The sequence below is a fragment of the Macrosteles quadrilineatus genome, unplaced genomic scaffold (genome assembly GCF_028750875.1).
Source record: "Macrosteles quadrilineatus isolate MER2022 unplaced genomic scaffold, UCM_ALF_1.0 Scaffold_1__1_contigs__length_201487025, whole genome shotgun sequence".
Classification (NCBI taxonomy): Eukaryota; Metazoa; Arthropoda; class Insecta; order Hemiptera; family Cicadellidae; genus Macrosteles; species Macrosteles quadrilineatus.
The window spans coordinates 42607983-42630758 of NW_026542594.1; the positions used below are offsets into that span (position 1 = coordinate 42607983).

Below are 22776 nucleotides of genomic sequence, written 5' to 3' on the forward strand. Positions count from 1 at the left end.
ACGACCCTGGTGGGGATTTTGGGAAACTATATTTTTTATTGTCAGAAAAGTACGTCCCCACGAGATGCAAAGAAATATAGGACGCTCGTGACGAGCTGGCTGATCCATGGAAACGTTAAACAACAATGACACAGCGTTGTATATGTACAACGCTAGCTCCTGGCGCCGGGTAGGCACGTTGTAAAAATACAACGCCAGCAGCGAACGTGTTAACCTTCCAGAGGTCGCATCACGGAAGTAACCTCCAGGGATGTTTTATTTTTCGCGATTATATTATTTTGAGTGGTATCGTCAGTGTGAGTGTCACTGTACCTCATGCACCTCATTCCTAGAATCGAGTGAAGGTCAAAACTCACCCCTACTATTTTATATTTGTTAGTTTTGTTCAGTTTTGTAAGAGGCTGGAAGTAACTTCCGTGTGCGCTCTGCCGATTCTTATACAGCCTGGAGGCAACTTCCGTGATGCGACCCCTAGTTTAGTGTGTGCGTTGATTATTGCGTGTAAACAATTAATGTAAATAATTATTTTTTTACGATTCATGGCATTATTTAGTAAATATATAGTTTTTACAAGATGAGTGAAGAAGTTAAATTTGGAATTGCAACACTCTTAGCCGTGCTGAAAGGGAGGTTCACGAACAACGTATGTACTTCATTTAGTATTAAGATACCCATTATGTTAAATTACTTAAAACATCAGGTATTGAGAGTGTTATCATTTAAAACCCCATTATAGGACATTGTGGTAAAATTTAAATTAACTTCTTGAATATATTCTTGTAAAAGATTTCTTCATATACTTTTATGTTAGAACATTTGATAGAATAGGCCTAATAGTTTAATTTTACATTTATAAAATCTAAATTACGTTATTTTATAATTAAGAGTTCACTAAACACATTTTGGATGTTTAAAATTTAAAATTAAACTTAATTTGTGCACTAAAATACAAATTTTACTTCATAAATGTTTGTTTTCATTGACCTGGAAGTAACCTCCAGGTGCGCCCTCTCCCGTTTTGAAAACCAATGTGCCCTCTGAAAGGTTAATTACTATGATGGGAGACAAAGTTGTATACTCCACATCAGCCACTGGAATTTCTAAGTTGAAAGGGTCAGCCAACTATGCAAGTTGGACATTTGATATGAAGATGGCTCTAAAGTATGAGGGATTGTGGAATTGAATTGAACCACGAAGGACTACTACAGAGGCGACACCGCTAACTGTGGAATGAAAAAACAAAGATGAGAGGGCACTCGCTAAGATTGCCATGCACCTGGAGGCAGCTCCAAAACTACATGTCAGGACGGCCACATCAGCGAAGGAAGCATGGGACATTTTTGCAAAGCAGTATGAAGTCAAGAGCACAAACAGGAGAATATTTCTGCTGGACCAGCTTTTAGATTTAAAGTTGGAAGTATGCAACAGCATGAGTGAGTATATTTCTAAATTTCTTGACCTCAATGCTCAACTTGCTAACATAGAGAAACCCGTGGATGATGAAATGAAGGCGTGTCTACTTCTAAGAGGTTTGCCTAAGTCTTACAGGGCATTTAGGATGGCAGTCGAGAGTACAGATAAAGTAGAATATAGTAAAGTACTAGAAAAATTAAATAGCATAGCTGAAAAGGATACCACTGAGTCCTCTGTAGTATTTTCAACTTTTAAAAGCATTACTGGGAAGCCATTTCTATCAAAATCAATAGTCAAGCTAACTCTAATAATAGCTCAAAGACGAGGAAGCCTTTTATTCCTAGGTACTTATTACAAATGTAGAAAGGCAGGTTATATGATAAGGGATTGTTCCTGAAAATAATCAAGCTAATATTAGTAATAGCTCAAAGATAGGGTCAATTTCCAAAATTAGTAAGTCAGATGGTAAAAACAAAAATAAAAATGTAAGTTGGATAACTGCTCTGAATGTAAATGTAGAACCTGAAAGCTGGTACTTAGACTCGTGTTGTTCTGACAATCTTTCTAAAAGTAAAGAAAGTTTTCAAACGTTGAGGGAGTTAAAGAGGTCACTGTCGCTAATAATACCAAAATTTACTCTGCAAGTTCTGGGAAAGTTTCTGTGAACCTTAAAAACTTTGGTGAGAGAGTGAAATCGCATGTGACATATGTACCAGATTTGTCTACAAATTTGCTATCTGTGAGCAAAATAGCTAGTAAAGGGCAAGTTTTAGTTTTTGATGACAAAGGGTGTAATATTTACTTAAAAGATGGGTTTTCAGTAAGAGGTGAAATCTGTGGAACTGGAACAAAATGTAAACGGACTGTATCGGTTGGATACAGAGAGTAAATGCACCATTGAACCAAATGATGGTAATTTAGCTATGTATACTCAAGTTGACCAGTCAGTCAGTGTGGACCTTCACAATTTATGGCACAGAAGGTTGGGTCACTTGAATCATGTTGGCATGGGTGTTTTGAAAAAGGGGATGGCTTTGGGTGTTGATTTTCCTAGTCAGAGGTCAGAATCGTGCATTCCCTGTGTGGAGGGGAAACACTCCAGAGAATCTTTCCCAACCACTCCAAGTAAAAAATAATAAAAAAAAAAATGCCATGAAAAAATATAAGATCTTACTAAAACTATTATGAAACAAAATGAAAACTTAAAGGCTTTAGAAGAAAAGTACAGTAAATCACTGGAAGAAAATAAAAACTTACAGAAGAGAGTGTCCGAGCTTGAAATACGTTTAGATGATTTGGACCAATATTCAAGAAGCAATACCTTGGAGATAAATGGCATCCCCGAAACTGCCAACGAAAATGTCCAAACAGTCAAAACCATGGGAAAGAGTCTTGATTACCAAATTACCGACGATATGGTGGACGCTTGTCATCGATTGGGCCAAAAATTACAAGACAGGCCTAGACAGGCCATTGTCAAATTTACAAGGCGCACCGTGAAAGAACAGTTATTAGAGAAGCGCAGAATCAAGAGGAATTTTAACACCAAGGACATCGGCTTTACTGATAAACCAGCAGACGTGATTTATATCAGCGAAAGTTTGACACTGCGAAGAAGGAAACTTTTCAACGTAGCAAGAGCACTCAAGAAAGAAAAGGAATTCCAGTTCTTGTGGGGAAAATTCTTCTTCGAACCCAGGAAGGTGCAAAGGTGATCTTAGTGACATCAATGGAACAGATAGCGACTCTGCAAGAGACTAGGACAATCGAGCCTGCGACAACAGCAACAGACTAAGTGATGTGGTATGACCTGTATTAGCATAAATATGTTTAAATATTTCTGTTTTCTATTTGCCGTGATTGATAATTACAATAGTTTAGTTATGTTTTTATTCTTTGAACGTTTGCATTAATGCCAATCAACAATAATGAGAGTTTTAATTTAGATTCTGATTGTAATCTTTTTGAACACATTTTAAATCATTTTGTGATAATTCAACAGAACATCCGTAGTATGAGGAAAAACTTTGAAGAATTTATTCTTTATCTCCAGTCACTAGATAAAATGCCTGATATCATCATTCTTACCGAAATATGGATTTCAGATAGCGAGGTGAATCAATACAAGCTACCTAAATATAATATGTTTGCAAAATGTAACTATTTAAATCGAGCTGGAGGAACTGTGGTATTTGTGGCCGAACAGTTCTTTTGTTCTGTGTTTCCGGACCTAGGCATTGATACGGCAGACAGCCTCTACTTACAGATTAAAATAGCGGATAATGTTTATTTTGATTTTATTGCCATTTATCGTTTACAGGAATTTAGTACTGACACATTTTTAAATGAACTTGAAAATTCTTTAGGTAAAGTAAAAAATAGGAACCTTATTATAATTGGGGATATGAATTTGAATATTTTAGATAATTCTCGAATAACAGACCTATACAAGCTTAAATTAGCGAGTTTTGGTTTAATTTCACTTGTTAACCAACCGACCAGAGTTACAATAAATTCAAGTACCTGTATTGACCACGTACTTGCGAGGTGCGATATAAAACTACATTTAGAATGTGTTAGCGGAGTGATCGATGTGGGAATACCTAACTGACCACAGAATCACCGTGGCTGGTCTTAAATTCAATAATTTAGTAAATAAGAGCAACTCTAGTAAGCAGTGTTTAAAAATATTGGATTTTAACCTATTCAAGAGTAAAGTGGAAAATGTGTCTTGGGAAGAAGTTTATTCGGCAGATAATGTCTCTATTGCCTTTAGTAGATTTATAAAAATATTTAAAAATTCTATTATTAAGTTACTTCATATAGAGATAATAATATCAAGGGAGATAAAGTTAAACTGAAACCTTGGATGGATTCAAGAATGTTGGATATGATTAATTCTAAAAATAAACTATATAAACGTAGTAAAAATAACCCTCACAACTTGGAAATAAAACGTAATTACAATCAATATAGAAATAGACTTATAAATATGATTAGGGAAACAAAAAATAGGTATTATAGTGAGTTATTAGTGAGCAATAGCCCCACGCCCAAAAAGCAATGGGACACTATCAAAGAGATCATAGGCGAGAAAAGTAAAGCTAACCCATGCATATCCTTAAAAGATCGAAATGGTGAACTAATCACTGATCCGATAAGTGTAGCTAATGAATTCAATACATTCTTTTGTTCAATAGCGTCTGAGCTAAGATTAGGTATTGCAGGAGATAAAATGCATTCCGATAGAGAAAACGAATATCTATAATTATTCCGAGTTCAGCCTATTGCTAATACTATTTTCTTCTATCCAACTGTAAATCAGGAAGTGCGTGATATAGTTAAGAATTTAAGTAATCGAAAAGCTCCTGGGTATGACGATGTATCACCTTTAGTTGTTAGGTTAGTTATTGATAGTATTATTGATGTGTTAGTGTATTTAATTAATTCTAGTATGAGTTCAGGAGAGTTTCCAAACGAGTTAAAAACTGCTATAGTAAAACCTTTATTTAAAAAACTTGATAAATTGGACCCTAGCAATTATAGACCAATATCATTGTTGTCAATCTTTTTAAAAATATTTGAAAAAATTATTAAAGTTAGGCTAGTTGGCTTTCTAGAACGGAAGAATTTTTTTAGCAAGAATCAATATGGTTTCAGGCAAAAACTAAGTACTAATTCAGCTTTGTTCAATTTTATGGGACAAGTTTATTGTGGAATAAATGAAGGCAAGCAATGTGCTGGTATTTTTGTTGATGTTATGAAGGCCTTTGATACCGTTGACCACGAAATTTTGCTGGGCAGAATGCAAGAAGCTGGAGTTAGAGGGGTACCACTGTCGTGGTTTGCCTCATACCTAAGTGGCAGGACTCAACAAACTAGGATAGGTGAAGTAACAAGTGAGCGAGGTTCTATCAAATATGGAATCCCCCAAGGTTCAGTTCTCTCTGGACCATTGTTCTTAATATATGTAAATAGATTATTTGTGTAACGGTCGTTTCAGAGGGAACATTTGCCGATGATACAGCTTTGTTTTACAAGGCTGACTCAATTGATTTACTTAAAATTGATATGTAATATGATTTAAACACTCTGAGGTGGTGGTTTACCAATAATTTTATGATAATGAGTCCTAAAACTAAATACATATTATTTAATCTTACAAGGCATACAAGTTTTCCTACCTCGATTAAATATCATGATATGAAATGTATATTTACTAATAGTGTTTGTAGATGTTTAGATATCGAACAAGTTCAAGAAATAAAGTATTTGGGATTGGTTGTAGATGAAAAAGTCAATCGGAAAAGTCACATTGGCCACTTGCAGAATAAATTAATTAAGTATATTAAAGTTTTTTATTTGTTATCTTTTTTTTGTAATAGACAGCTACTCAGAACAGTTTATTATGCATTAGTGAATTCTAAGATGGAATATGGTTTAACCATATGGGGAGGAACTTATTCTATAAACTTAAAGCTAATAATAAATATTCAAAAAACATTTGTTAGAATAATTATGCACAAGAAAAAAACCAAACACACTTCCCCATTATTCAAATCGTTAAAAAACTTGTTTGTATTTAAAGTGTTACATCTGTTTTTTGAAAGAAGTGGAAATAGGAATGATCATGAAACTTATAGATCCGTAAATTTACGAAACCGTTATGACATAGAAATCCCCAGACCAAATTTAACTCATTTTAAAAAGTTTTACTTATACTTAGCCCCGAAATTTTTCAATAGTTTGCCTACAATACTAAAAAAATGTGAAAACAAAAACAAGTTTATTGGTGATTTATGGAATTATCTTTTAGAAATCTATGTAAATAAAATTAGAGTTTTGTCTGTACATTGCTCAGAATTATATATTTTTAGGTTATTTTTACGTCTTATACATTAAATAAGCAGAAACGAGTCTTATCTCAATTTCTGTCTGTCTGTCTTTCCCTTTGTCTGTAACACTCAAGATGGCATTTTACGCTATCTTCTCCTGGAAAACGAGAGTACCTATCAAGATCCAAGTCATTTTAATGTATTCACTGGATTGGCGAGATTGTCTTTAGCCATTAAAATATGGCCTCACTACTTTGTAAATAATATTACGAACGTTCAAAAATGTAGTTTTGTGCGATTTATGTCAAGTTTTCGTCCAATTTTTATTGCATAATCATCTATGAAATAACGAACGTGGTCTATTTTGGTAATATTTACTATAAATTACCAATCGTCTATAGTACTTCATTAAGTAAGCCGTCATTTCGGGTCATCATCGGTCCAAGCAAATATACATTGTTATGATGAAATTTGATGACATTAACAAAATATTTCAGATACTAATTTTACAAGTACTTTGTTATGCTTAAAGCGTAGCAAATCCCCTAATTAAGTTCTGTATTTTTGTGTGTATGTCTGTTAGTAAAGCATTAATGTCCTTATTTCTCAGTGTTTCACGGAAAGGACAAAAGTACCTTTATAATGAAAATGTCAACACGAATAAAGTGTTAAATTGGGAGGTTGAGGTAGTACCTTAAATACTTTTAACCATTGTGGAAGGTAACTTTCAATTATAGGCCTACATTAGGGCTATGCCTCATAGATCTATAAAGCATTTTTTAGTTTAATCATTGGATTTAACATATGGACCAACACGACCCAGGTTACATTTAATTTCGAAGCATTTGTTTTGGCTTGAAACTGTAAGATACGGTATTTGCGAAGGTTTATATATAATAGTTTTGCCAGCATATCTGAAAATATGCAAACCAAATTCTGTTCTTAATAAAACGGTTTCAATAACTGACTACAATAAGATCCCCGTGCGTAGAACGGGCACACAGCTAGTCCATAAGCATTTATGGAATTATCTTTTAGAAATAGAAAATATTGATTATTTCTTTTACTCTGTTGTGTCTAATAGAATAAATAGTTTTAATAATATGTAGATAGAAGTATTAAAAAATCTTAGAAAAGTTTATAATAGTGTTTATGTTTAAGAAACAGATAATGTGCAGAAGTGTTCATGTTTTTTTGTGTTTATAAATGAATAGAATAATATTTGACCGGTGTGCCGCCCACCATTACTCTTTGAGTTTGTTGTATCATAGTAGATTGTGCAAATCCACCAAATCAGGTTGATTAACCTTGGTGGTTATTGTTTCGTGTGCTGTTATATTTCTGAATTGTACATTTCTATGTAATATTGAAACAATAAAGATTTTTCTAATTTAAAAAAAAAGTAAGAGAGCTGAGGCAAAACTAGAGTTAATCCATACGGATGTCTGTGGGCCTATGAATGTTCAGTCACTTCAAGGTAATCGCTTCATGCTAATATTTATTGATGACTTCACCAGAATGACCTTTGGTTATTTCTTGAAATCAAAGGATTCTGACTTTAGTTGAAAATCAGACCAACCAGACTATAAAAACTGTTAGGTCAGATGATGGCGGGGAGTACATGAATGCGAGACTAGAAGGAGTGTGTAATAGATTTGGAATAAGGCACCAGGTCACTACTCGATATAGTCCTGAGCAGAATAGGGTTGCAGAGCGTGCAAATAGAACTATTATTAAAAAGGCTAGAAACATGCTAAGTGACTCAAATTTGAGCAAGGGTTACTGGCAGTATGCTGTGAATGCAGCTATTTATCTTAAGAACCAAAGTCCTACAGAAGCTGTTTTCGAAGTCACGCCACAGGAGAAATGGACTGGATCGAAAGTGGACCTCAGTCACCTTAGAGTTTTCGGGTGCATAGGCTATGTGCATGTACCTAAGGAGAGAAGGACCAAATTGGACTATACTATAAGAGTGTTCCTCACATTTTTGTAGGTTACAGTGAGGATGTCAAAGGTTACAAATAGGTCGGCCCTATGTCTCTCTGTAGATTGATTTATTCTAGAGATGTAAAGTATTTAGAAAACATATTTTATAATGGGCGTGAAGAAAATAATGGTGATGAAACTATACAACCAGTCGAGACCATAGTAAGCATCCAGACCACCAAACTCGATGAACCTTGCAGGAGTCCTGAAGAAGAAGAGGAGAGCTTCATTCTCGATAGTCTCAACATTGAACAAGATGATGGCGATGTTGGAACTGGAGAATCGACTGAAGGGGATTCGGGAAATGACGAGGAAGGTGTTCAAATTAATGTTGGGGGTAGGTACTCTCTAAGAGTTAGAAAACCTAAAACGTTTCCTGATTTTGTTACCTACATGGTTACCTGTGAGGATCTAGAGCCAAGTAATTGTCAAGAGGCAATAGAAGATCCGAATAAGAATTTGTGGAAGCATGCTATGGAGGAGGAGTATACCTCGTTGATTAAGAATAACACCTGGACTCTTGTTAATCTACCTCAAGATGACTTTCTTCTGTTCAACAATGATGATGACTTAAAATCAAATGTAAAACTACAGTTAAAAGGATATTTTAAAATCAAGGATCTTGGTGATGCTAAAAATGTACTAGGCATGAAAATAAATAAAGAAATGATATCCTGAGAATTGATCAAACAGCTTACATTGAGAAGATTTGGACACAATTTGATATGATTGATTGTAATCCTGCCAACACTCCTATGGAAGAAGGGCTAGACCATAAAAAGCCAGAGGTAAGCAGTCACAACTTGCAGTATCAGGAGCTGAAAGGCAGTCTTATGTGTTTGTCAACGTGTACAAGACCTACACAATTTTGCATGGTTTACATGGTTTTGTTGATGCCAGTCATGGAAACAATTTTGATGGGAAAAGTTTTACCGGATATGTTTTTAAACTGTGTGGAGGATCTGTGTCTTGGGGAAGTAAGAAACAGAGATGCATGACTGATTCCTCAACAGAGTCAGAGTATGTAGCAATGGTTCAGGCATGCAAGCAAGCAATGTTTCTGAAGCACTTGTTGGAAGAGCTGGGAATATTTCTTGAGCATGTAAATTTGCATTGTGACAACATGCCAGCAATGAAGATTTTACATAAGAGAACCGTGAATGACATGACCAAACATATAATTCATAAACAGTTATTTATCAGAGACATAACAAAGAGAAAACTAGTTGTGCTGAATTACCTTCAAACTTCCAGGATGGTAGCGGACTTTTTGACAAATCACTTGGCAAAATCAAGCATGATGGTTTCATGACCGACCTTGGTATTACCCCAATGAAGGATCAAGATTAAGGAGGGGTGTTGGAATTTATTTGTAATCTTGTTCCTCACTGCCTTCTTGGTATTAATTTTAAAGCAACTGTCATATTACATGCCATGTGTTTGCTACGTTTATTTTGTTGTTGTAAATAAACTTCACTTCCACAATGGGTTTTAGAAACCATACTGTGTGGTCATTTTACTCCTAATTATTATAAAGGAAAATCAATTATAAACAAGTATAAGTCCCTAATTCCAAAATTTAGTCAAAATTCTTCGGCTGGATTTTAAGATATAATATTACAGACAGACAAACAGACATTGCTCGTATTAGAGAATAGGATAACTAAAGCTGTTTCGTGCTGCTAAGAGCACATTTTCAGGTTGGAAAGTTAAATAGTATTCCCATCCGTGAATGATGTCACCAGCATTTGTTGTACATTGCACTCTAAGGACACATGACACGAAACACATACAAAACGACATTTATGTATTTACATTTGCCAGGTAGTCCGAACACAAGGTGCGTAACCAGTTGATTATGAGTCATGACTGACCTAAGTAGGGAGTTGGGACCCCCTCCCCTTATCTTGACTCTGGTTTGTTTTGTTTTGGTTGATAATGTGGATGGCAGTATTGTAAATGATATTTGATTCGAAGGACTGCTGTTTATTTAATATATGGTTGCCGGTCGGAATTTTTCTATAGTACCTGTCCATTTGTCTGCCTTAATTGCACAAATGCATGATTTCTAAATTATTGTGTAGGTCGGTTTAGTTATGGTTTGAACTAATGAGATGATTAGCAAAAGTAGATTTGGAGTTTCTCCTTGGTAGATGTTCCTTGAACCTTGTAGTGAAAGAACGGGCAGTTTATCCCATATAAAAACTCGGACAATCGTCGCATTTAATTTTATCAACACCAGTGCTGATTACTATGTCAAGCGTCTTCTTTCTTCTTTCCTTAAGGAGAAAAGAGAGTTTGTTAGGTTTTTTATTATTTATTATTTATTAGCGATTTGTACTTGATGTTTCCCCATTACTTTCTTCTAGGAATTGTTAAGTACAACTCCGTATTCCGCAATCGCACCGACGTATGTCAAGAGTCAAGAGTACCTATTTATTCCATTGATCTATAACAATACAGAGATAGGAACAGTCAAATATTCTTACTAAATGCTAATATATTAAATTAAAATTAACTAAAAACTATGTATAATAGGTTAAAACTTAACATTAAACTCTGACATTTCAAATTCATCAAACGCATAAAAAGGGTTTTCAACTAGCCATTTTTTTATAGTTGTTTTAAAGTGATTAAATGAGATGAGTTTTGCAGTTTGGGGGAGCCTATTAAAAAACCTAACACAGTTGGCTTTCAAGGATTTACCTGTTTTGGCCAACCTGTGTTGGGGTAAATCCAGCTTAGCCTTGCCTCTCGTGTCATGTGCATGAAAGTGGTCTCTGGTGGTGAAATCTGAAAGGTGTAGTTTTGTGTGGATAAGTACTTGGTAGATGTAAAGGTTTTTTACTGTCATGATATTCAGTCTGATAAACAATGGTTTACAGTGTTCCACTTCATCCACTCTACACATAGTTCTCAAGATTTTCTTTAGAATTATGAGAATGTCGTGTACAGCACTAGAGTGACCCCACAAGACTATTCCATAACAAATATGTGATTGGACAGAATAAGATATCCTCAAATACTCATCCCACACACAATCTCTAAGTTTCCACATTAAAAACGACACTCTAGAAATTTTCTAACAAATACCATCTATATGATCATTTCAATCAAGTCTAGAATCCAAATGAAAACCAAGAAGCTTTACTGATTTATAGTTACTTCTTCCTGCCGTGTCTTGGGGTCTTTTCTTGGCTTTCTTTAATTTTGTTTTTCTGTTTGTTTATAAGTTTATCTATGAGTGAGCTCCCATATCCATTGGATACTGCGATGTATTTTAAAATTTTTAATACGTTGTCATAGTTTTCTGGTGAGAGTAGGATAGATAAGACCCTATGTACAAAGCTGTTATAAGCAGCTGTTTTGTGGTTATGTGGATGATACGATGTAAAATAAATTATTGTCTGGTCTGTTGTGGTGGGTTTTCCTATAAATTCTAGAATCCAGGCTATGGCCAGTTCTTGTAATTGTGACATCTAAAAGCCAAAGCAAAACAAACTAGAGTCAAGATGGACCAGAGCATGGACCAAAGCAGGTGGAATAAAGCAGTCAAGCCACCAACATTGGAAACTAGATGCTGTGAATAATTGTGATAGTGAAGAGACTAGAGAAAAGTTAAGCACTACTATTTTTCTAAGTGGTGTGCGACAAAAATATTAAACCGTGACCATCTGTATTTTTTAATTTTATTTCCCAATGGCATAGCCACTTCACTGTACTGTAGGCGAGAGTTAAGAAGTCCTCTGAGACAGAGTGATATGCAGAAATGTTTGTATGTTGCCGCGTTGTATTTGCAGGTGCTCTTTTGGTTTTAACGCAGTGGATGTGAGCCCTGACTGCCGTGTGGAATATGAGTAACCCACGGCGCGCCTAGCCGTCGAGTAGCAAGCGCCTGCATTTTTAGAATAGGCCAGGATTCAGAGGACTTCTTAACTCTCGCCTACAGTAGTAGTAGTATTAACTTTATACATACAATGGTTGTAAACTAAGCTATAATGGCGTAGCAGCGCTCCAAGTAACAGGAGATTGAAACACGAATGGGCTTTTATTTGAACTTGGTAGTTCTTTTCTTCTTTATTTTAGTTTCGTTCTAGATGAATGGTAAAGCACAAGCAAGGGAACGAATAACCGATAAACAACCAATCGAGAACTCTAAGGGTGTAGCATAGAGCACAAGGGCCTAGATTTTTTAGGATTTTTTGAGAGGATAGCAGGCTTACCTGAATGGGAAAGAGTCCAAACTGGCACAGGAAACACAAAACAAAACTTTACACTATATACACAAAACATTAGAATATTTCACTGTCACTGACAGCATTTTCAACTAAGGAAGAGATAGTTTTCTAGATGTCCAATCCAAAAGTTTTGGATTGGACATCTAGAAAACTATCTCTTCCTTAGTTGAAAATGCTGTCAGTGACAGTGAAATATTCTAATGTTTTGTGTATATAGTGTAAAGTTTTGTTTTGTGTTTCCTGTGCCAGTTTGGACTCTTTCCCATTCAGGTAAGCCTGCTATCCTCTCAATCGAGAACTCTGTATTATTGCATCATACATCTTCATCTTTGAGTTCACAAATATTTTAGGCTAGGCAAAAGTAAAACTCTGGAAAGAAAATAATTAATACAAAGTTAAAATTAAGTGTTTGGTGTCACTTTATTAGTTAATATTTAGCTCAACTGCACTCATTTCATATGTCTAATGTGTTGATAGTGTATAAAAAAAACCATCTTGTTTCTGATTCATCAAAATGTAGTACCGTATGTTATGTAATATATTGATTGTTTTGTTATTACAGTATTTGTTTGTTAGTTTGATTATTCCTCACAGCGACGACCACGCTTACATGAATGTTTTGATATTTTTAATAGACGATTACTCCTATGCTGCTGTCACCTCAATAGAAATGGTTCAATGTATAAATCACGTCCATGGAAACTAATGATGATTATTATCTTATGAAGATTTTTTTACAGACTAAAACATCATAAATACAGTCCATCTGAAAAAGTCGGATATTTATAGGATATAAAATTTGGGGGGGATTTTGAACCAAATCCGACCCAAATTTGTGGATATCCGCACACTTTTACTTTAGATACCAAAACTGCAGGATACCTAGCCCAATTCCAAATTTTTCACAGCTTAAGAAAATTATTTCAGCATCTGTGGAGTGTAAACAAGTATGTTGGGTGAAAATCTAAGGAGTAGATACTCACACCCTGGCTGGTGTCAGAAGGAGATTCAGGATCATCAGAGGTCTGTGGTTTCACTTGACTCATGTACGTCTTAATCTTCTTCAACATAAAATCTGGTGCCTCAAATCCCTTAAGTTCGTGTATCAGCACACTTGGACTGTTCCTGAGAGCAAAGAAGTTACAATAATTTATATTTTGGACCCTACAAATTGTACCCTACTCTTTTATTGTGAAATTAATTAAAAATGGAATGAATCAGTGCTTTATTTACAAAATATTGTTATATACATTCACAGGTTGAAAATTTAACTTTAAGAACTATGGTTATATAACAGTGTGTTCGGTTGGCACTTAATTTCAAACCTACACTAAATTAAAACGTATTTAATTACATTTAGAAGAAACATTAAGATACAAATAAATGTTACATAAATTAGAAAGTAAATAACATTTCCATATTAAATATTGCTTTCCACTGAATAAAAGTATAAGTTAAACAATACATATACAAACAGTTAAAAAAACTAACCTATGCCTAAGAAAAATTGTCAAAATGAGTAAATGAGCTTCAAAAGGAGACAATAAACATGACAACAAAAAAAAAAAAAAAAAAACAGGGGTATTTCTATATATATATTAAGTTAAGAATTAAATTCATTAATAAAATCCCATCTATACTGCCAAGCTCTTCTAAAATAATCCGCCACCACCCCCGTGTGTGTCGCTTTTGTTCCGCGGTTGAGGCTAATTTCTTCACATCGCTTTTGTTCCGTGGACATCTCTCTTGTTCCGCGAGAGAGAGGGCTCCACTCTCCCTCCACAAATCCTCTCTTTCGCTCTCCCCCTAACTATTTCTGTCATAGGTTAGGTTAAATTATTTATATTTTTGTTAAGGATAAAATTATAATTTAACGAGTTTTAAAGCCCGCATGAAAGAAAGAATTAGGAGGAGCGCGAAAGAGAGGATTTGGGGGAGGGAAAGTATACCCTCTCTCTCGTAGAACAAGAGAGATGTCCACGGAACAAAAGCGATGTTTCAGCCGGTCCCGAAATCTACCTGCTGACCCCCGGAACAAAAGTGATATGAAGAAATTAGCTTTCAATAACGGAACAAAAGTGATACAGCCCACCTCCTATTTAGGTATTCAAAATACTCAATATTGTTACTCAACTATTGTAAGTACAGACTTATACATTTTATTAGCGAATTTCCCTATAGGGAAGTAGCTATTACCGTAGGTGGCACGGTAAGACCTAGACCCGGGACCGATTTACTTTTTCATTTTGATGTCCCCAGAGGCCAAAAACACCATTCGTTCAAATTTTTATATATGTATATATATATATATATAGATTTATATATATATATATATATATATATATATATACATATATATATATATATATACGTCCGTGAACGCGATAACTTGAGTAATTTTTGTCCGATTTTGGTGAAATTTGGTTTAAAGGTGTAAAGCGGGATAAACTTGAATGAGTTTGCAAACCAGCATGATCGGACCATGGGAACGGGGTTTTACGGGGGTTTTTATGGGGTAAAAATCGGTTTTTCTCACTCTTGACCCTCAAAACACAAAATTTCCCAATTTCTCTTTAGCCCTTTTTAAAGAGCTTAAAAAAACAAATAATTTAGTGTGTAAAAGTATTTTTGTTCGGTTATTGGTAACAGAGAAAATTTAAGAAATTGTGAATTTAAAATTCCCATGTTATTCTTATGGAGAATATTGTCAAATGTTGTAGTTTGCTTGTTTATGGATATATTTTGATAAAACTTGGCAAAGTTATTTATTTTATACTAAGCTATCAACATTTTACTAAAAAACTCACTTTATTAGTTTCCTTGTAACAGCAAACCTAGTTACTCGTTAAACCTAATGTTATTAAAATATATTTAACTGAAAATCAATTCAGACAAATGGAAATTCGCTTAGTCGGCAGGTTTGCTGCGGCGGGGGTATTAGTTAGTTCTGTCCGCTGCATTGTAGAAGTCGTGTTTTGTTTACAATTTTTTTCTTGTTATTTCAGCTATTTAAAACCTTGGTTATATAATCAAACTAGCTATAAATGAATGGAAATACAAATTAAGAGCAAAAAAGTTACAATAATTTACATTTTGGACCCTAGTAATTGTACCCTACCATTCTATTGTAAGTAAAGACTAAATCATTTTACTTTTAACTTTAAGTGACATTGCTAGAAATGAATGGGAATACAAATGGCTCATTGCAGACTTAAATCTTAAGGATAGGCTACAGTGACATGCATACATAGTATCTTTTCTTGGATTAAAAATATTTTGTTAAGCTTTACAGTTGTTATTTTTGGTGAGAACAGTTGACCCGGTTGTCAAGTTCAATGATATTTTATTGTTTGTAACACAAAGAATGAATGCAATTTCGTAATTCACAAACTAAATTAAATAGGCCTAAAATCAATCAAAATAAAAAATCTAAAATCAATTGTCTTTCTCTTTTTGTCTGTTCCTTGACATACCTGTACTCATCACTGTTGACAAGCTCTTTGATCTCATCCAGCAGCATGATGTAGACCTTGGTAGAGGCTAGAGGTGTCAATGTGTGCCTGTGTGAGGCTAACCAATCCTGGTCTTGCGAGTCACTGCAGTATTTAAACAGCTGTGGATGTTTGATGAATAGCCTCCCCTTGCCTAGCACATGACCAAGTCCCAGTACCTACACACCATTTTGACCATTAAAAATAAATAAAATAATAATTACGGCTGGGTTGGTTTTAAAAGTTTAAGATTATGCCGCAAAGTAGGGTAACAATGTCTTTGCCATTGTGGGGATGTTCAAAATATTGTCGAGATTGGGAGATACAATGATGATGTCTTGGTTAAGGCGGGAGATGCACCAAATTTCGGCACAATTGCAGGATATTAAGATGTCTTCGAGGTCTCATGGGAAATCCAAAATTTGTCTGTGATTGTGGAAGACAATACTTGAACTTGAATGAGTTCGTGAACCAGAACCAGGAACGGGGTAAAAATTGGTTTTTCTCATTTTTGACCCTCAAAACAAAAAATTGGAGTATCTAAAGTCAATAGTGCAGCAGCCTAATTCCGGTGACCCTTATTATTGGATATTCATTTTGTAGTAAATTATGCTCAATGGTATTAATCCGATTGTTCTTCCCTTTTTCTCTGTACGGTATTTTTGTAATGTGCTATTTTAGATAATTCGTCGACTAACATATGTTGTGTCTCTTGTTTACCTTTTTATTGTTATCTGACAAATAATGTCATAGCTACCAATTAACCCATAAGGCCCATGTTAAATTTCTTAAAGTTCAAATTCACGTAGAAAAAGTCCTTTGGTTCGATTTGTACCATTTCAGATTTATACCTTCCCATGGTTGGTTACTATGACTGTGCTAAATTTTGTGTAGATCGCTTCAGCCGTTCGGAAGGAGTATTTGTAAAACAAAAGCAGGAGTGTAGTATAAGAGCTTTGCTTCACTCTGCTCGATAAAAAAACAAGAATACAGAGTGTCCCGGAACTCTCTACCAACATTTTAGGGCATTGCTCCTGAATAAGAAACATACCTAAATATCATATTTAAATTGTCTGGAAGTCCTTGGTTACTCCCACAGCCGCCATTTTGTTTTTTTTTTTTAGTTATTAATCTTTTTCTAAAGAATGGTTAAACATACGAAATGGAAACTTTGCAAAAACATTTATGACAACTAGACAAAGCTACTAAAAAATTATCACGATTTTTTAAATTTATAAAACAAAATGGCGGCCATTTAAAATTTCTGTAAAATCAATGGTTTTTGAGTTATTCAAGAAACAAAAATATTCGTAGAGACTTTCGGGACACCCTGTATATTATTTACAAACACGATTGCAGCGTATTACAAAGTAAATGATCACTGTTTAACAGGTTTTTGCCATCGAAGTATATAACACAACTGGAACACCCCAGATTGCTGATGTGGGATAAAAAGCGTGCCGTTTAGGCAACCTCCCCCCTCCACTATGTGGGACCCAACGTAGATATGTCAGTTCCTCAAGCCGTGCACCCGGTTGTTAATACGCTCCTGGCCGTCCACACAATAGGTTGGCTGCAATTACAGTTATATATTCGGAATCTGCATTAAATGCAGAATCTGACAGTATAAATATAATCTTATTTAAACCGTAATTCAAATTTTAAAAACTGAAAATATTAAAAAAATATCACACCTTGATATGAAAAAGTTACTAAGCGAGGATTTTTTTATTGTTTTGTTAGACGCAAACTTCAAGCGAAAAAATTGTAGCTAATGAGATGATCTTCAGCATATAACAAAGCAATTTGAAATAAAATTTTTTAGTCGTGTGTAATGGAGTTATTAGTAGCGCAAGGAGGTTCTTTATAAATCGCGCCGCGGGCTGTCCTCTCTTGTTCCGCTGATCTTTTCGTTTACGGTACTCCCAGAAACGTTGTGGGTACAATCAATAAATATTAAATACATTATTATTACAGGTAAGACATAACTTAATACTGTATTATCACCTTCCAGGTAAACTATTTACAAACAATGTTACCGTAAATTAAAATATAAAATGTAGACTATATATACAGGGACAGGGACTAGTAATCCCCCTTTGTTTAGTTGTAACAAGGGATCGTTTACTATCTGCAATTATTATAAAATATAGGAGTTAGTACACAATTACAAATTGTATTGAATTGAGTACTTCCATTTCATTCATCGGAGCAGGAAAATCCGGTTTCATAGGGTTTCTTCAACTCAGCGGCAGCCCGCGGTACCGGAATTGATATTTATCTTCTGCAAATAAATAAAATATAGGCTATGATCACATCCATAGAATAGTTGTATTCTTTAACTTATATCAACTATTAAAAAAGGTTAAAATTTATTTAGCTTTACAATGATCGAGTAGCAAAAACATAATGAGTTGCTAGAGTGAGTAGGTTGGTGCGACATAAAATCAACCTCGTCGCGCTATTAATGACTCTACTACAGACAAACTACACACTTAATTGTAAGTTGCTCGATCACATGTTAAAAATCATCTTTTCAACTACAACTTTGTCGCTTAAAGTTTTCTTCTGGCCCAAAAATAAAATACTTCCTCGCATACTTTCATATGATGTTATAAACATATGTTGTTAGTCTTGTATGTTGATTTTAATATTACTTGGATTTGTAGCAGCTGATTATTATTATTGTTTATGTTTGTTGTTGCTATATTGTGAATCATTCAAAAAAGTCAATACATATTAGTTTTACCTAAGTCCTAACAATTATTTCTTAAATAGTTAACATGGTGTCAGAATAACTTGTGAGAATGGTTGTAAACCTGCACCTCTTGATTTAAGCAATACAGCCTCAGCCAAGGAAGAATGGAGGGCATTTAAGAAGCAATGGGAAAACTACCTGGTACTAGCAGAGGCAGGAGCAGTAAGTGGCACAAGGCTAAGTACACCAAGACTCAAACTGGCTATGTTCAACACATTGATAGGTAAAGAGGGCCTTGAATTGATTGAAAAACTTGTAGATACCAACAATACAGATCTTGCTGGTATCATAGAAGCATTAGATTCATATTTTGTAGGAACGACAAATCCCTTTTATGAAAGATTTTTCTTTAACAAAATAATCCAACACAAGAATGAAAATATAAAGTATTTTATAGGAAGGTTGAAAGAAAGAGCTAAAAGTTGCAGTTTTGATGGCTTGTCAAGTTTAAATAAAAATTAGTTAGAAGAGGCATTAATATTTGACCGTCTTGTCATTGGCCTAGAAAACAATGAACTACGGAAACGTCTATAGCTGATGAAAGACTTGAAGCTAAATGAAGCTATGGAAATTTGTTTGCAGCATGAAAATACAGAAACATATGTTAAGCACATGTCTTCTCCAGGAAACGAAGAAACTTCTTTTAAGACCAGTAGTACGCTTATTCTGCGCGTAACGGGATGAGTGAACGTGAGCGCAACAATGGTCTTCCACCTAGCACCTATCCTACTTACCGGTGTCACTGGTGACATATGACTATAAAGTCATATGGTTGTTAATTATTATTATATTGTTTTTGTAAACAAACTTACTTGTAAACAAAATAACTTGTAGTTCATTAAATGGAATTTTTCATCTAAAGATTTAGTTTTATTTTAAAACAAGAAACAGGGGAAGGTACAGCTACTTAAGAATGCCATTCGGCATAGCCTCTGCTCCCGAAATATTTCAAGAACGCATGTGCTCCATTTTATCAGTCAATCAAAGGGTTTCAAGCCCTTTGTTTGCAAGATCAAATGGATTAGCCGAACGGTATGTTCAAGAGGCAAAACTCATTGTAAAGAAATGCCTAGAAGAAAAGACGGATGTTTATTTAGCCCTACTTCATCAAAGAAATATACCCCGGAAAAATCTTGGATCTACAGCTCAAAGATTAATGGGGCGCAGAACAAGGACACTGCTCCCCAGCACGGATAAAATTCTGCAACCTAAAATAATTCAAAATGTTCACAATGAATTGCAAAATATTCGGGGAAAATCCAGACAATACAGTAACAGAACAAAAAAGAACAACCCTTCGGAAAGATTAGGCTACCCTGGTCAGAATTTTCCGTGATGAATAAAATGTGTACACCATCAAAATATCTACTGGTAGCCCTACTTAAAGCAACATATAGTTGCCCATGACTGAAAACTGGTCTGGGTAAGAACAGTGCTACTCTTTTAGATGATTGCCCTTGTGCTTTATTGATTGTCATTGCAAATGACAAAGCTTATGGAAATTGGCATCTTCTCATTTTAAATGGTAAGTTTGTTTCCGACCCACTGCCCCCTTGTTTGAAATCAATCTATGTCTTGGCAATCCACTTACCTCTATATTGTTTAAAAACTCTGTTGGACATTATAGATGGGCGTTTAAATTATCTGCAAGCAAACTATCAATGCTTTCGTACACCTTGAGCTCACCTGGCAATTTATCCAATACTTTATTGTTGATCAAATCACAGTCACTGTTTTTGGAGCAATAATAGCTGTCTTTCATTTCACCATTTTGTATACTTTCAACAACGTTTGGGTGGATGAAATCAACAGGGCATCCAACTCCAAGCAATCTTGCCGGCGAAATAGGGAATCCATCAGCTTCCTATCAGCTTTAGCCTATTTGGACTCTTTCATTTTCTGCTTGTGCACGTATTGCGTCATGAAGGTATAGCTCTGCTCGAAGTTTTGACTGTTCCCTAAACCGAGACGTTTGAAGTATAACTTTACCACAACAGCAGAATACTGAAGCCTAACAGATAGCCTGTGGGCCGCGAACTGCAGTTGTGTAACAGTGTTCCAGTGTGTAGGCTATTGGATCAAGACCTCGAACAGTCTACAGCCAAATCTTCTGGGGTCCCATTTTTAGGATACACAACAAATAGTTAAAAAAATGTTTTTGTATAGTAACAAACTTTAAGTAGAGGATTTGTTTTGTTTTGATTTATAAATAAATTGTCTGGCAGATCAGCTGTTTCATGTCAAATTAATGAACGTCAAAGATTTGTAATCTATATAAATAAAATTACAGTTTTGTCTGTACATTGCTTAGAATCATGCAGTTTTTGGCTATTTTTACGTTTCATAGCCTAAGAAAGCCGAAACGAGTCTTATCTCAATTTCTGTCTGTATATCTGTTTGTCTGTCCATTCTGTGACTCTGTCTGTAACGCCAAATTGTCATTTTACGCGGCCTACTCCTAGGAAACTAGAGTACCGATCAAGGTTCTAATCATTTTTCTGTATTTACTGGATTGGTGAGAGTGTCTTGGGCTATAAAAACATGGCCTCGCTTCTTTGAAAACAAAATAACGAACCATCAAAAACCCAATTTTGTTTGATTTTTGTCAAATTTTCTCCCAATGTTTCCTATTACATATTCGATGAAATAACGATCAGCTGTTTTAATTAGTTCTCACTTCTAGCTGTCACTGATATGTTTACATTAAAAGTTGTTTACAAATACCGCAACCATTTCCGATCAAGTTTTGTTAGCACATCCAAACCAAGTGAGATTAGGAACGTTGTGCCTTACTTAACCTGTTTAATTAATCGCAAGTGCAATGAGTGTTCTTGAGTTTTTATAACCGGGGAAAATACCGTGAATCAGTGTTGTATTAGTGCTGGGAAACTTAAATTTTTTAAATCGTCGTCACCAATGCTTACAAAAAGGTTTCCGCACTCATTTATGGCCCTTCAAGGACAGTTGTGTAAAGTGCAAAGTAAAAAATCACAACTGCAGTGGGTGATCGTGGATGTTGCTGCGATCTTGGAAGAACTTTCTGATTTCACTGTGATCGTAACAGAGGTTTAACTTACAGATGTAGCTAAACTCGCTTTTCCAAAGTGTCATTTTTTGTTTCTACTTACTTACATTTCGACAACGATATCGGTACATTTTTTCTACTTAGGAAGTAAAACTACAAACGTCCAAAACCCCAGATTTGTGAGTTTTCTGTCACATTTCCTCCAAATGTTTGCTAGATATATGTATCGATTATCGATTAGAGATTACGTAATATTTTATAAGAAACCTTTGTTTGGATAAAGGTGGTTTCTTCAAACTGTCATTAATATGTTAACATTAAAAGTTAATTACAAATAATGCTATTAATCGGAAATAACTTTGATTTTCGAAAACTTAAAAAAAATAAAACCTAGTGAGATTATAATAACTACGGTACTGCACCACCTCAAGTGAACGTTTTTTTGAGAAAACCATAGGGAGTTTTTTTAAAGCTTTACGTTGTTAACATAAATGTTACATGTTTTGTGGCCTGTGTATTTATTTATTTATATATTTGCCAACGGATTAACATAAATAATACAGGTTGATTACATGGACAGTTTGAATTGTTCTTAAGTACTATAGTTCTTTTCATAAATGTAAACGTTGGTTTATGGTACTGCTACTTTTCCTTAGAACGGGTGGTAGCAGTAAGAATCATTTTTACGTACAAACACATCACTATTTACAACTATAGTTATCGTTAGTGCTGCACCTTATTTCTTATTAAATTTAATTGATGTCTTACTGTATAATTTTTGCGTTTTCTGTCTGGACTCCAAAATGTTAGTTTATCCTATGAAAATGATCAAACATTAGTGAAAGATTTTTTTAGCAAACCATCATGATTTTTTAAAGCTTGGCGTTGTTAACATATAAATGTTTTGTAGACGGTGTATTTATTTACTTATTTATATATTTGCCAAAGGATTTACACTAATTTTACAGTTTGAAAAATCCATTATCATAAAATTTGATGACAATATCAAAACTTTCAAATAATTATTTTG

The 22776-nt window shown here is 34.7% G+C and overlaps 1 protein-coding gene across 5 annotated transcripts in view; it reads right to left on the bottom strand.

The window, feature by feature from the left end:
- LOC128982838 (deoxynucleotidyltransferase terminal-interacting protein 1) overlaps positions 1-22776 on the bottom strand; it is a 141982-nt gene that overhangs the window by 18142 nt on the left and 101064 nt on the right. For all 5 annotated transcript variants that reach the window (XM_054401873.1, XM_054401874.1, XM_054401872.1 and 2 more), the window contains 2 exons: positions 15946-16142; positions 13456-13597 (listed from right to left, as the gene is read on the bottom strand). In XM_054401873.1, coding sequence (XP_054257848.1) covers positions 13456-13597; positions 15946-16142 — 339 coding nt within the window. The remainder of the gene's footprint in view (positions 1-13455; positions 13598-15945; positions 16143-22776) is intronic.